The sequence below is a fragment of the Dermacentor andersoni genome, chromosome 7, assembly GCF_023375885.2.
Source record: "Dermacentor andersoni chromosome 7, qqDerAnde1_hic_scaffold, whole genome shotgun sequence".
NCBI lineage: Eukaryota > Metazoa > Arthropoda > Arachnida > Ixodida > Ixodidae > Dermacentor > Dermacentor andersoni.
Genome location: NC_092820.1, coordinates 82689635 through 82704100, shown reverse-complemented (window position 1 = coordinate 82704100; position 14466 = coordinate 82689635). Strand labels below are relative to the sequence as shown.

Sequence of the window (14466 nt, the reverse complement as noted above, 5' to 3'; positions counted from 1 at the left end):
TAAGCAAAAAAATGGAACGTTCTACTAGGACTTAGTCATATTTGGGCAAAAATTTGTGCACTGCCAAATTTGAGCCCACAGCGCCATCCACCCATCCATCTGTTCATCCTCTTACATCAATGCAGTGACCCAAGTTGCATAGCTACCAGCTTGGGCCACTAGGTATGTGTTCATTGTCGTGATGCCATCATGGTCATTCCAGCTTCGTCATCTGACGCTTATTCATGCCTTTTACCCCGACCCAATAGTTCAAGTTGTGTAATAGTTGGGGCCCCTGTATAGGTATGTGCTGGTTGTCGTGATGCCATCGTGTTTGTTGCAGCGTCGCCATTTCAGCCTCGTCATCCGACTCTCGTCAAGATGCCGTGTAGTACGAGTGCTGTCGACATTGTCCACTAAGTGTTGCTTAGCGTGTTCTCTGAAGTACATGCACAGATGCCTCACTCTACGGATGGGAGTGGGCGCACAAAGCCCCGCACAAATTTTCAAGTCTAGGATGCGCAATATCGCTGTGGGTTGCGTGTCCGGCTTCGAACTGTACATTTCCGTAAGTGTGTGAGCTCAGTCCCCTGTCGCAGTGGACAACGAAGTTTTGTTGTCCACTGTGTTTTGTTTTGTTGAGGATTAATTTCAGGATGAGGAGATAGCCTAATGACAACAACGAAATGCAAAGGACAGAAGGGGAGACACAGTCAAACCAGCTCTGAGTTTCTAATTTTAACTGCATTTCTAACTTCACCTTTCCCCAGTGAGGAGTAGCAGGCTATACACACGCTCTCCAGGCCTACCTCTCCTCCTTTCTCTTCATAAAATCTACTCCTCCTCATAATGTATAGTGTACTAGAATACACTATAGTGCAGGTAGTACGCCGGAATGAAACGCGGGCAGGGGATCACGTGGCTTGCAGCATGTGGTGAAAAGATAACTTGGTACATACACTATGCCCTCTAAACTCGGCTGCGATAAACTGCTACACATGCGCATTCAAAAGCTCATGTTCGTCTGCCCATGATGTTCTCGGCCACTGCATATTGCCGAAAATATGCAGGGTGTTTTTTTTATTACACATATTTTTCATAAAGAAACGGTGAGCGCAGTTAACGTGACATTTTTGCAGACAGGGTTCCTAGGCGAGGCGGATATAATTTGCCACTGATAATGTGAGCTTCATAAACTAATTAACGAAAATTCATTATTTAACTCCCAAGCAACCACCGATATCCATCGGACGTCCTATGGATATCCGTTTCTGGTATAATGGACATTCGATGGACATCCGGAAATCTCCAGCAGACGTCCATCAGATGTTCGATAGATATCCAAAAAACAAATTTGTACATCCATCGGACATGCGAGATGAGATCCTGTGGTGGACATTTCAGGCGGTATGTGTGTCGTGTCTATATATATTATATAAGAAGGCTTCTTATAATATTGTTATGCGTGAGGAAAACGAAGACCGGTGAACATGCTTGTGGTCCCGAGGGGGAAAAGAGGAAGAGGACGATGCTGAGTTGATCAACCACTTTGTTACGCGCAAAGGAGACCGTTTATTACCCTTACGGATGAAGGGGACCATTTACTTTATGTCACGATGGTGAACGCATGAGTGGCCAGCTGGTTGATCAACTCAGTGTCGTCCTCTTCCTATTTTCCCCCTTGAAAATGCAAGCACATTCACAGTCGAATGTCGAATGCATTCGACATTCGAATGCATTCAAGCACCCAACCAATGTTATATAACAACCGGTCGGGTACTTCAATGCATTTCACTGTCGCCGCTCTGCTGTAAATAAACAAAAATAGTGGGCCCAGTCCAGCCTCAAAATACAATAAATCTTACTGCCACCTTATGTTATATAAAGTCCATAAAACACATGAATACTGTTCATAGCAACAAATATACATGCTGAGAAAAAGAAAATTTGCAGATCAAGATATCATGACTGAAGTTTGAACAGCGTGAAGACATAAAAAACAAGAATATAAACTCCTTTCAGCATGTTACACAGAGTCTAACAAATGTGGAAAAGACAATACAAATAAATGAGGTCTCACATTATAAAAGAAATGTATTGCCTAAAAAACACCCTGTATATCGATTGTTTTATCAGCGTTTCGTGAACGTGCCAGTGGAGTGGCGTGGCAAGCTTCTGGTTCTGGGCAACACTGTCACTGGACGATATAGCTTAAAGAAACGTGATTTTTTGTTGTTTAGAGTTGTCTGCTAGCCATCAGTAGAGTCGGTATCAGTTATTATTGAATGCTAGCCGATACAGTAACTTTAGATGTCAGAGGCTTAAAGCGCTTCACCGGTATCCTCATGAAACACTAACCTGTGCGCGTAGCCTCCGAAATCGAGCAGCTCGTGGATCTCGGAGGCCACTCAGTGTGTGCACTATGACGGCGAAGGTGGATTACCGTTAATAGCTGCTTTGGAGAAATTATAGTCAATCTTGCTAATTATGACGGGGCGGGGAAATAATCTTTCATGGTCTGTCGGTGGCGTGTAGCAGGGCGTTTGCATTGCAGCGTTTGCACGGCTATTAGCAGCACCCCACACCACCCTTCCTGGTGGCTAATGTGAGCCGTGATGGTGGAGAATCGTTATATAACTAAGTGCGGCTGCCCCTTCAGCCTTGTTATAGCGAAGTCTTAGGTGATAATAAAAGGTCGCCGTTTCGCCCAAGAGGCGAAGCATTGATGGCTATAGCAAGGATCATAGTTGATAGGCTGTATAAATTGAAGTAAACATTCGCTTACTAATTAAGTTAACAAGCATGGTGTCACACATGCATGGGCAAACATGAACAGATCCCACTTGATGACTGCGAACACTCGCTGTCGCAACGCTGGCATAGTAAACAGCGGCAGCAGGGGGCGAGCGAAATGACATTCGGGCTGCCTCTCACCTCAGTGTGCACGAGAAGACAGTGCACACGAAGCCACCAGGGCTCGGCGTGCCTAGTCTTTCTACCCACCGCAAATCAGCTCCAAGATAGAACGCGTGCTGCCCCGCTCACCGCACCAATTGCAGCCGTGGCCGGACCATAGGAGACACGCACGTTGATGTGCCTCCCTAACGTCGACGTCGCCGTGATCATAGGATTGCAGTCGCAATAATAAAAAAAGTTGTTCGTTGTATTGTGTGATGCGTTATTCTCTCTTATTATTTGTTCCTTCTTGCACAGCAAAATCACGTGCTGTTTAATTTTTTCTGGAATGCCCATGTAATACCATTAAGCTTGACGAAAAAAAGTCACAGTTACGGCCGAACGACAAAGATTGTGATAGCAAATTATTTAGACGGCTATACGCAGTATTATCAGTATGTTTAGCAGTTGTATAAAGTGCTGTAAACATTTGCTTAATAACTAAGTTAACAAGCACACTCTCAGTGGCCGACGCTTTTCCTGATAGCGTCGCCCCAGCTCGGGCCGTTTGGATGGATTGCATGTGAAAGTGTGGCTGGCTTTGCTTAATTCTTACCGTCGATGTACGATATCGTCGATGTTGCATGAATCCGTATCATTCATCGCCGACTGCCAGATTCGTCAAAAGGAATTGTTTTCTCATTCAAATTTGCTTTTTTCGATTGTCCGATAATTCGGAAAATTCTACGGCCCCTTTCCGTGTAAGAAAAATCGATCGGCGACTGTGCTTACTTGCATAAAAGGTCGAATTTCAATACAATGAAATTTTGACGAAGCAAACTGCCGATTTTACAGACTTTGTTATATCGAGGTTTAAATGTATATGTTTTTTTCGCAGCTCTAATTATATATTCTGGTGGCATAAACATGAAATACTCGGCAAAAACAACTTGAAGAGGCACACTCTGGACATGCATGCATATTTTGTCCAATCACGTGGCTTGGCCGGCCTGCAGCTGGCAGGCCAGTGTGCCAACTCCATGCATTTAGCCAATTGCATGGTGGGGCATTAACGATGCTGGAAAGCGCATTTGCAATTCAGAGCTGTTCATGTGCCGCGTATTGGCGTGGCAAACTGGCGATCTTCGATCAAAATTGACAGGAGACCCTTTCCTGGCCTATTGCAGGCATTGCGTTTGCATTTCTTTCACATAGACTTAATCGTAATTTCTTTTTGCCAATATGGGCATGTGCACCTACTACAAATATCAGATGTAACAAAGTTGCTTTTGTGTTCGATGCAACAATGTTATGATGCGGTTCGAACTGTAATTTGCACATGCAGTCGCTCATATAGTAGCTGTGCTCTGTGTCATCATATGTTTTCACTGCAGGAGCTGATCTGATTGCGTGGATGATGAAGAACCTTGACGTCGACGACCAGAGTGAGTTGAAATTTCTCTCTTCCCTGACTCACTGACCAAACTCACCGGAGAATTACTTCTTTCAACTTGCTTAGCAGATTTCATTTGCTCATTTGCAGTTGCTGCAAACTCTAAAAATGCGTTATATAAAACCCTTGGTTCCCACAAATGCGCTACTGCTCCCTAAAGAGTCCTGCGTCCATGCTGCTGATGCTAATGATTCCTGTGCTGTGGTCTAGTACTGTGTGCAGGCTATTTCATATTTGTGTAAAGAGAAATGATTCATGGAAGTGTGGCATTACTGGATGAAATGTGATACATACATAATATACATAACATTCATGAAGTGTGATATAAATGTGCTAAGGTTTATTTTACGGGGAATGGCATTACATTTTTTTGTTAAGTTAAAGAATTAGCCATGATCGCAGGTCACAGGGCAGTGGCTGAATATTCTCAATTCGAATGTTGGGCAAAATGGTTTCGGCCACATCAAATATGGTGCCTAGGTGAGGAGGGGGATGTTTTTGATTATCAATCCTCCCAGACGTTGTCAGCTGACAGGTTCTTGTTTCAGATTTGCTGGTCGTGTAGTCAGGAGTGCCCATTTTGTGACGTTGTGTGCTTGTAGCAAGCATTCTGAATTTCAATTCACACAAAGGTAAATCCCGTAAAGTTCTTCCGTGCATCACTAGATGGATGACATAAAAATTTGATGCATGAAGCCATTAGCAGTTGCAATAATAAGCCCTTGTGGGTTTGACATTGCCTTGTTTTTACGCTCCAAAGCAACATGCAGTGCAGGAACTACAGAGCCACCTAATATGGTGTTGTCTTTCAACATGCCAACAAAAACTAGCTCATTTTGGTTGTTGTACTATCACTTTTTCAGGTTTCCGGCAAACATTGTTTCTTTAGCAAATAATGTCGCTTGTATGTACAGCACATGTTCTATGTACCACTTCACGCGGCGACGATGTTATCGCCCTTGGACTTTATGTGGAAGATCACGGCAGCAGCAGAAATGCGCCTGGTGCGTCCATGTAATTGCTATTGCAATAAAATAATAGGCATAATGTTAAGTAACAGAAAGACAGCGGAGTGGATGAGAGAGCAAGTGAGGGTAGCTGATGTTCTAGTTGAGAGTAAGAGGAATGAATAGAATTTGGCGGGACATGTAATGCATAGAACTGGTGGTATACTATAGGATAACAGAATTATTGAAGGAAAGGAAAATGCAGTTGATGACGGCAGATGATTAAAAATTTGCAGGCATAAAATGGAGTCCACTGATGAAAGGCAGCAGCAATTGGAGATCTCTGGAAGAAGCTATGGTCCTGATGTGGACATAAATTTGGCTGCTGATGATGATGACAATGACAATGATGCTAACTACCAACTTGCCAACACACCTGGCACTTTGCTAGTAGTCAAGTTAGTCGGCCTAGGTAAATCGCCATGAAATGAACAGCAGCCACTGATGCCTGCACATGTGGTCATCAAACGAGTATTTTAGCAGCTACGTGTACTATTGCAATATAGCCAATGAGTGAGTGCTTATTGTGTCCACCTGCTTTTCCTTTCAGCGGAAGCTCTACACCTGGCACACCTCATGGCCTCGCATGGCTACTTCTTCCCCATCGATGACCACGTGCTCACCGTCAAGGCAGACGGCACCTTTTATCGCTTCCAGGTACCCCACTGTTAACTCTACCATTTTACTCGTAGTTGGCCAAAGTGTAAACTTACTGCTTTGATAGAAATTACAAAGCACAGGCCATCTACATATTGCAAAAGATCCTCTGGTGGGAAGATTTCGTGGTCAGATTTCCATGTCAACCGATTTATTGTTAATAATCTTTTAATTGTGGCTCGAAATCCTTTCTCAGTCTTCTTGATGACTTATACCGGTGTCACATGGGACACTTTCAATGACGATCAAGCCTGATCGGGTGCGAATTTCTAGATTGCAACTGCCTCCATTTTGCAAGCTGCAGAAGGGTGCCGATCGCGATAGAGAAATTTGATCTGGCTCAAGTGCCTCTTGTGAACGGGATGTTAAACGTGGCAAAGTTTTACAGAAGATGGAGGTTTGAAGTGTTCAATAGCAGTTGAACAAGAGATGTCACTGCAGCCAAATATTTTGATGAAGGGGCTTGTCTTCATCAGGGAAACAACTCCTGATGCCCTGATGTGGGCAAGTATTCTTGCCAAAATGTTGACTCCAGTGATATACCTTGTTCGACAACTTTTAGTCGCTTTTTGGTGACTTAATCCACAAAACTGCCTCAAGTTACCTTGATCACTGAATCTCTTGTTTGTGTTCTTCCAGACGCCTTACTTCTGGCCCTCAAATTGCTGGGAACCTGAAAATACTGACTACGGTAAGCTCTGTTCTCCACCTTCTGATGACCACTATTGCTCTGAAGGGGATGTGTTTAACTGTTGATTCACTGATACGTCTTCATTCTTATTGCCCTCTACCACTAGCTAACTACCTATGCCTCTATTTTGATGGCTTGTTAATGCACGACTGGGTTAACAATTAAATACACCGCATAACACCTGAAATTAAGTGTGCACCAAGCATAAATACTATTGCACTAAGGTGAATTTGTTGATTACGCTTCCCAAGTCACAAATAGGTCAGTGTTACCATGAGCAGATATTCGGTACATTAGGAAGGGACCAAACATGACAGGCTAGATGGCTACACTACGTCGTCGTTTGTACAGCAGTTACCCTTGATGTAAGCAAATAGGGACAACACCTGCTAGAGGTTAGCGAGTTGTGTACTGGTGAAAAAGGAGTGTGTGGTATTTGAAAACATACACAAAAGCTTTTATATCCTTTTCTTGGAAAATGCCTCAATACTGAAATCTGTAATGACACAATTACGCCATCCGGAGTTTGCCATTACGGCATTTCTCATAGCCCCTGTGTTGCATAGGGAATGTTTCTTTTACCCCATTCGTCAGCCAGTTTTGTTGGTTGCTACAGCTTTCAGCTAATGGGAAGAGTATTCGCTTGTGGCAATGGTAATGGTAATCGTCTAAGAATCAAGGCTTGCCATCATGTCGCACCTCTCGGGAAGACTCTTTGCTTTGCACTCATTCTCTGCTTAATTGATGCAGCTTGTTTTTCATCAACCCCTTTCTTCTTCCCTTTCGGTGGTGATTGGCTGTTCAGCCGTGTACCTGTGCAAGAGAACAATGCAGAACAAGGCCCGCCTGGAACTGGCCGACTACGAGGCTGAGAACCTGGCCCGGCTTCAGAAGATGTTCTCACGCAAGTGGGAGTTCATCTTCATGCAGGCTGAGGCCCAGGCCAAGTGAGTAGTATGCCAATGAACCATAATACAGAAAAACATCTTCCATAGCATTAGCTGAATGTGCAACATTTGTGACAGCTTCTTCTGCCCGACATTTATCAAATAGAAAACGTGTTGACCAAATATTAAATAACCGAGACAGAACAATAACGTTCAACTGGGTAACATAAGAAATTGGTAAAGCACAGCTTTTGAGAAAACAATGGGATAATGATGTCATAAATTGGGACAAGTATATGATCAGCTCTGTTGGTCTAAGCATGTTTAAATTCATTGTGAAGGTGGTTGTGTTGCTGCCTTATCTTGTCAGCTTGTTGTTGCAGTTGCACGACTGGTTTCAGTGGTGCCATCTGATGCTGGCACCAATGAACGTATGCGGCAGTTTGAATTTTAAGTGAATATCAAATGTTAAATATCCAACACAGTTATACTATATGTGTGTTATAGTCTCTCCTACCCTCAGTAAACCAATTGTTTAAACTGACGAAACACACTACTTAAGTTGGGTGGCTTTAAATCCATTGAAAACACAGCAGGCCATCACAACTTTTGAGATTTAATTGAATCTGGCAGAATTTTTAATTATCCAACTTTGAATCATCATGAGCATTGGAGCTTCAAGGTAGTTCCAGAAGCAGAAAATAAAGTGCTCGTACTCAAAGTGTACTTTGCCACATTGCATGTTTGTGTCTTGTGAAAGTCAGAATGAACAGACAGAAACTACACTCGTCAAAATATCCTTTTAATATCCCTGACTAAGATATGGATGTCTCGGGGGAGTCAGTATTTCGGAAGAACTTGTTCACAATTTAGCTTGTGTTTATTAATGCACATATTTACCGCTAGAGTGATTAGTAGAGTGAGAAACATGAATGAAGGCAAAGGCTATCAGTATTACACTGATGGTCAACCTAGCAGGAGCTGCTAGGCCACAAATGCTGTCTGCTGTGTACGTCTACAGCATGATGTAGGGGGAGTGACTTCGGCAAGCCTAACCTCGGAGGGTATGTGTGGTGCACATTCCCTTTGCAATAGCAATCCACATGCATCACGGTATCTATGCTTAACCTGGAGAGCTCACATTCTCTGTAGGCGTGGGGACTGCTATATTTGCAGTGGTAAGCGAGAGAAAGTAGGAACAAGGAGTGCAGAAGGTGGGATGATGAAATACAGGATGACACTCATGGCACTCTTATGTTTTTGTCCATTAGTTTGTCCTGTCTTCTGCACTGTTTTTCTCCCACTTCGGTACGCACCAACTGGTCCAGACTGGCAGTTCTGAAGTCAGAAAAGTTCGGGATGAAATTTGCTTGGATATCTCGTTGACTGTAAGAAACTCGGAGGCTTGAATGGCCTTTTCTTGCTAATGACACTAAGATTAGGACAGCCAATTGTACCTCACTAAAAGAGAGTGTGCTGTTGGGCCGCATTGTCAATTAGAAGGAAAACGGTGAACACTGGCAAGAAGAAGACAGACACAGTGCAGCCCCACTATAGTGAACACTGTTTTCATTCTAAATGACCATGTACATACCAACTAGCTGAACAGCTAGTGCTCTAATATTAGTGTGCGCTGTGTTCACTGCAAAAGCAATGCCTCATTACCCATCACTTGGGATAATGAGATCTCTGTTGTGTTGCGACGTTGCGAAGTGCAATCCTTTCCAGTGATTGCAAACATAGCGAGAAGTCATTCGCACGTTGCTGGATCCTACAAAATAATGCGCTCTTGATTGAGAAGTACTTTCTTTATTTCAAAAAAAAAAAAAATTCTTTTTGGAACGGTGCATGTTGTATAATGTAACAGTGGTCCCACATATACATATACCTGCAAACGAAATGACTTCAGCTGCATTGCATTGTGGTGGGTTGTCAACACCATGGGTCTCTCTCCGGTTCTCTCTGTCTTGTCCAGGGTTGACAAGAAAAGGGACAAGTTAGAAAGGAAAGTCCTCGACAGCCAAGAGAGGGCTTTTTGGGATGTACATAGGCCAGTGGTGAGTGGTGGCTGCATCTCTTCTCTCCTTGGTATATTATCTGGCTGATACCTCATGTCATTAATTTTTTTGTAAAGTTTATCAATTTCGACTCATTTTGCGATTTTATGAATGTTGTCAAGATCTACGAAAAATGAATTCTGTTTTTCAAGAATGTTTCGCTCGTCAGTCTCTGAACCTTCCATTCGAATTCTTTCAATGATGAAAGGACACCAGAGAGGATTACCTGCTTTGAGCAAGTTCATACCGAACATTTTTTGATGCAGGCAAAATTATTAACGGCAAAGTAGCTGAAAAGGTCACTGTGATTTCACAATGCGCTGCTTGTCAGTCTTTGCTGTTCTGAGTTTTCTACGGCTTGTGTGGTGTGTACAAAAGTAAATCATCATTATATAAAGCACATGTGCATCCCTAAAATGGCTGTGCTCAGCGCAGGCTTTAATAATAGAGGGGAAAAGAAAACTTTAGCCTGGCTACACTGCTAAAATATGTTCTGTTTTCTTGCTTTCATGCCACCAACTTCCTAATTGTATGCCTCGGCCCTGAGAGAAACTATATGAAATGCACAGCTTTTGCATGATGCTGCATTTAACAGTGAGGATGACGTGACACTTTCTGGCATTTGTGCTGTGTCAGAAGTGTTTGTCCTTTTTTTGGGGGGGCTACTGATATCACCTTTTGCTTGACATCTCCTACAGCCGGGCTGTGTAAATACTACGGAAATCGACATTAAGAAGGCCTGCCGCATGAACAAACCAATCAAAAGCGCAAAGGTGAGTGGGTGACGGCATTTTGTCGCCTTTTCATTTGCAGATTCATTGCTGGAACATTTTTATGGGAAAGTTTAGTTGTCACAGCTGTACTTATTGAACTTATTACTTATTATTACTTATTGAGCTTATTACTGTACGTATTGAAGAGTGAATGTGAAATACCATTGTGCTTTGAACAACTGAGCACATCAATTCGGTTATGTTTGCAGTTGCCATCAGCAATCTGCAGCTCTGCATACAGGCAGGCTCCTTCAGTACGTTTTCGTGGTCACGCAATTCCTTTTATCCGCACATGCTGTTATTCCTTTCAGAGACATCAAACTAACTAGGCCCAATTTACACCTAACTGCGATAGGCACGCATCGCAGCTGTTCTTGTTGTGCATCAACCTTTGTTCTGCCGGAAACGTTGTCTTTCCTTAAAAAAGAAAAAAGTGTTTTTTTTTTTCTCAACCCCAACTTCAGCACTTGCAGTGTGCAGTACCTGGCGGACGCATCAGTCCCAGCGTGTCGGAAGGCGAGATTAACACACCGCTAGATGTTCTCAAAAAGGAGGCAAGTATCGCTTGTCGTATTCTGTCTGGAGTGCTGTCATGCATTGATTGTTTCGCTCTCGTCCAGTGACTTCCTTTGGTGAATTATCACCACTGTCATGTTATTGCTCTCACGCAGCATGTGCTTGCTGCATCAGAAACATCGCAAATGTCGTTGCTCTGATAGCATGGTGGGCTGATCATTATCAGATTGTACACACATTGCAAACGCTGTAGTACATCGTACACGTGATACAAGCATCGCTGCCTGCTGTGGGATGTAAGATGGTGCATCTATTTATAAACCCAGTGAAAATACTTAGTGCATAGGACATCTGAATCATGTCCCAATGTCCATGCACAATTTCGGAGACATATAGAACATCTGCCGGACGTACATTTTCACACATGTTATGATGGATGGCCCAGAATATTGCCCATGGACATGTTTTGAATATCCTTCCACGGATATTCTAGGGTTATCCCATATGGACCTTTTTGGTATGCATGTGAATATTTGTCCTCCAAGTGAGGCTTTTTCTTTGGGTTTCCTTGTAACAGAATTATCTTTCACACATTTTCTAATTGCAATCTGAAGCTATCGTGTCTACAGCTTGTGTGCACATCATACTGCACAAATTTTCTGATGCAGTTCATTTTGAAAACTTCAGTTAGTTCAATAAGCCACTTGTGCTTGGTGGAAGGCCTAACAGAATGAGAAGTATGCTTCACTTCCATATGTGTGTGTGTGCACATAATGTGTGCACAAAATGTATCTGTTCTTGATGTGCGGGCATTCTGCCCATTGCATCTGACACATCCTGTGCTGCGACTGTAATATACATTATGACGAACACTCTGCAAAAGGCCGTGGAAAGTGTCCATAAAATGTATGCAGCATATCCCCTCAATGTTCCTTGTGGACATGCAAAGGATGTCCGCAGGGCACGGAAAGTGCAGCCAAATGGTCATGTAAAGGACATCCACAAAACATATTAGGGATATATAGGAACTGCACAGAATAGTACATTAAGGTGTAAGTATACTGAACATGACAAAAACCTGCTATATAGGTCTGCTGAAACAGCAAGTCAATGCCACCGTTAACAGTGGCATTAATGAAACTCTATACTCGTGGACAACTTTTCTTGGCTATGAAGCAAAGGCTATGGAAACTAAGCGTGCTTCTTTCACCACTGCTGGAAGTAGTCCCACAGTTTTGTTTGCATTTTCTTATGTGGGAAATAGAAAACAATACTTTGAAAAATTTTTTACAGCACCTAATTTGAAACGATACGTAACATTCACCAGTCGGCCATTGGTATGTTATGGTATTTTTAGTTGGCTCTTTCAAGTTTTCGCACACCCGAGACCATCGTGCGTTTTGCATATTCATCAAATGCAAAATGGTGCCCATGTCTTCTGGCGAGTGTTCTTCGCTTGCTGCACCGCCAATCAACTCCCCTGAGATGCTGTTGACCAACTTCAGCAACAAGAGACTGTTGAAGCACACAAATAGGGGTCTGCAGCGTCTGTGCAGAAACCAAGTGAACCCATCTGGAAATCGCAACCTGCGGCATGTAGAAATGAGTGAGCGAGCTGACTGCTGCGCTGGCTCTACTGGCGCCAGCATCATTTGCGCATTTAAGCCCTAACCGACGCCATATGGCTGCTTCGGAGCTCCGACACAGACTCCGAAGCTCACTGTTCCGAACTTGGTCCATATCCGATTTCAATAAACATTGTGTCACGCTGAGTTGGTTGTACCTGCTTTCACTAAAGTAAAGAGGGTGTGCGAGGTTGTTGAAACCAAAACTGGTGCCAAGCGTGCCCAGACTACGTTGTGTACAAATACAGTCATGTGCTGAAGCTCCGCCCCCATAGCTTTCGCTTCATAGCCAAGAAAAGTTGTCGACACACACACACACGCGTGCGCGCAGGCATGCATGCATGTACACACACACACGCACACACACACCCCATTGAGAAATCAACTGTGAAATGATTGAGGCATATCAAATGACAAAACTGGGAAGTATATACAGTGTGGCCCACTGTTAGAGGGAACACTCTGACGTGCATCTCTCACTTTGTTGGCGTTGCAGCTGCCAGTGCCAGCTGAAGCTTATGTCACTGCACTGCACAGCTGTGCAGAAAGGAGCTAGCACCACCGACAATGACTTGTCTGGTGTGAAGCTGGGCGATAGCACACTCACCAGAGGGAAAAATTTGCATGTGCTCTACACTCGTGTGTTCCTGTTAGCAGTGGACTGCACCGCATGTCCGTCAGCCTGCTATCAATATTGCTACCAGACAGCTTATAACCTTTGCTGCAATAACGTCAAAAATGAACTGTCATTCTGTTGAATGTTTCATGATCTTACTTTCTAACTGCTCAATTTCGTGCAGTGTGTCCCTAGTAGAAGAGGCCATATGCTATATGGGGTGGTAATTTTAAGTTTTCTAGAATATTTAAAAGTCACCTGTGGCAGATAGCATAATTTTTGTCCTTGAGCTGGATTATTCGAAGGGGCAGGTATTGCTAGCACGATAAATCGAAACACTATTAAATGAATTAGCAGAAAGTCAGTAATGACCTTCGTAATTAATTACTTTATGGCACACATTGCAATTTACGAATTGTAGCCGGTGAGCTTAAAAGATGTATACACTTTAAGTGAATCTCCAGGATGACATTAGTTACTAGATATTATTTCCCAAATTATAGGATAATATACATGGGTGTTCCAGTTAATTCTGGTTTTAAGTGCATGAAAGAGCATTTTGTTAAAAAAGTGGAACAATGGTGCATATTTACAGTGAGTTAGATGGCGCATATTGCCAAACTAGTGTCATTATGGAAATTCACTTCAAGTGGATATGCCTGCAAGCGTGCAGGCTACAATTAGTAAATTTCAGTATGTGCTGGCACGTAAGGTAATTAATTAAGAAGTTAATTAGCAAAATGTTAATTAGTTTAATACATGTTTCGACGTCTAGCGCAAGTAATATCTTCCTCTCTGAATAATCTAGCTCAAGGACTAGAATTATGTTATCTGCAACAGGCAATCTTTAAACATTTTGGAAAACTTAAAGGTGATCAGACTGTATAGTATTCTGTGATTTGAAGATGTTCTTATCATTCTTTCTCCTTTCTCTATTTTTTCCATATGTCCTATCTTTAACTGCACAGTTTTCAAGAATTAAAAATTCTGTATATGTGTCAACATATTCTAGCACTCAACTAGCCATGTATCTTGAGGTCTGAGTGTTGCTCTTAGACTGGAGATTATGTTAAATTCTTTTCTTATTGCCATGTCAGTGCCTCAGCTCCTTTTTTTTTTGTGCGTCTCTCTTCAGGTGGAAACGCTCAAAGCGAGGCTCGATGGTGGCAATGTCAAGATCACCGCAGCTCTTGAAACGTGAGTTTATGAATGAATTGAGCACACTGCTAGTTATAGTTACGTAGAAGCCATTAATGAAGATTGTCAGTGTAAGTGAATAGCCGAACAATTTTAGAAAGCTTTATTAAAAT

The 14466-nt window shown here is 42.8% G+C and overlaps 1 protein-coding gene across 2 annotated transcripts in view; it reads left to right on the top strand.

Moving 5' to 3' along the window:
- Positions 1-14466, top strand: part of LOC126534201 (regulator of G-protein signaling 7-like) — a 95519-nt gene that overhangs the window by 47696 nt on the left and 33357 nt on the right. For both annotated transcript variants that reach the window (XM_050181461.3, XM_050181462.3), the window contains exons 3-10: positions 4269-4319; positions 5885-5991; positions 6631-6682; positions 7488-7629; positions 9545-9626; positions 10325-10399; positions 10864-10953; positions 14292-14353. In XM_050181461.3, the coding sequence (XP_050037418.1) occupies positions 4269-4319; positions 5885-5991; positions 6631-6682; positions 7488-7629; positions 9545-9626; positions 10325-10399; positions 10864-10953; positions 14292-14353 (661 nt within the window). The remainder of the gene's footprint in view (positions 1-4268; positions 4320-5884; positions 5992-6630; positions 6683-7487; positions 7630-9544; positions 9627-10324; positions 10400-10863; positions 10954-14291; positions 14354-14466) is intronic.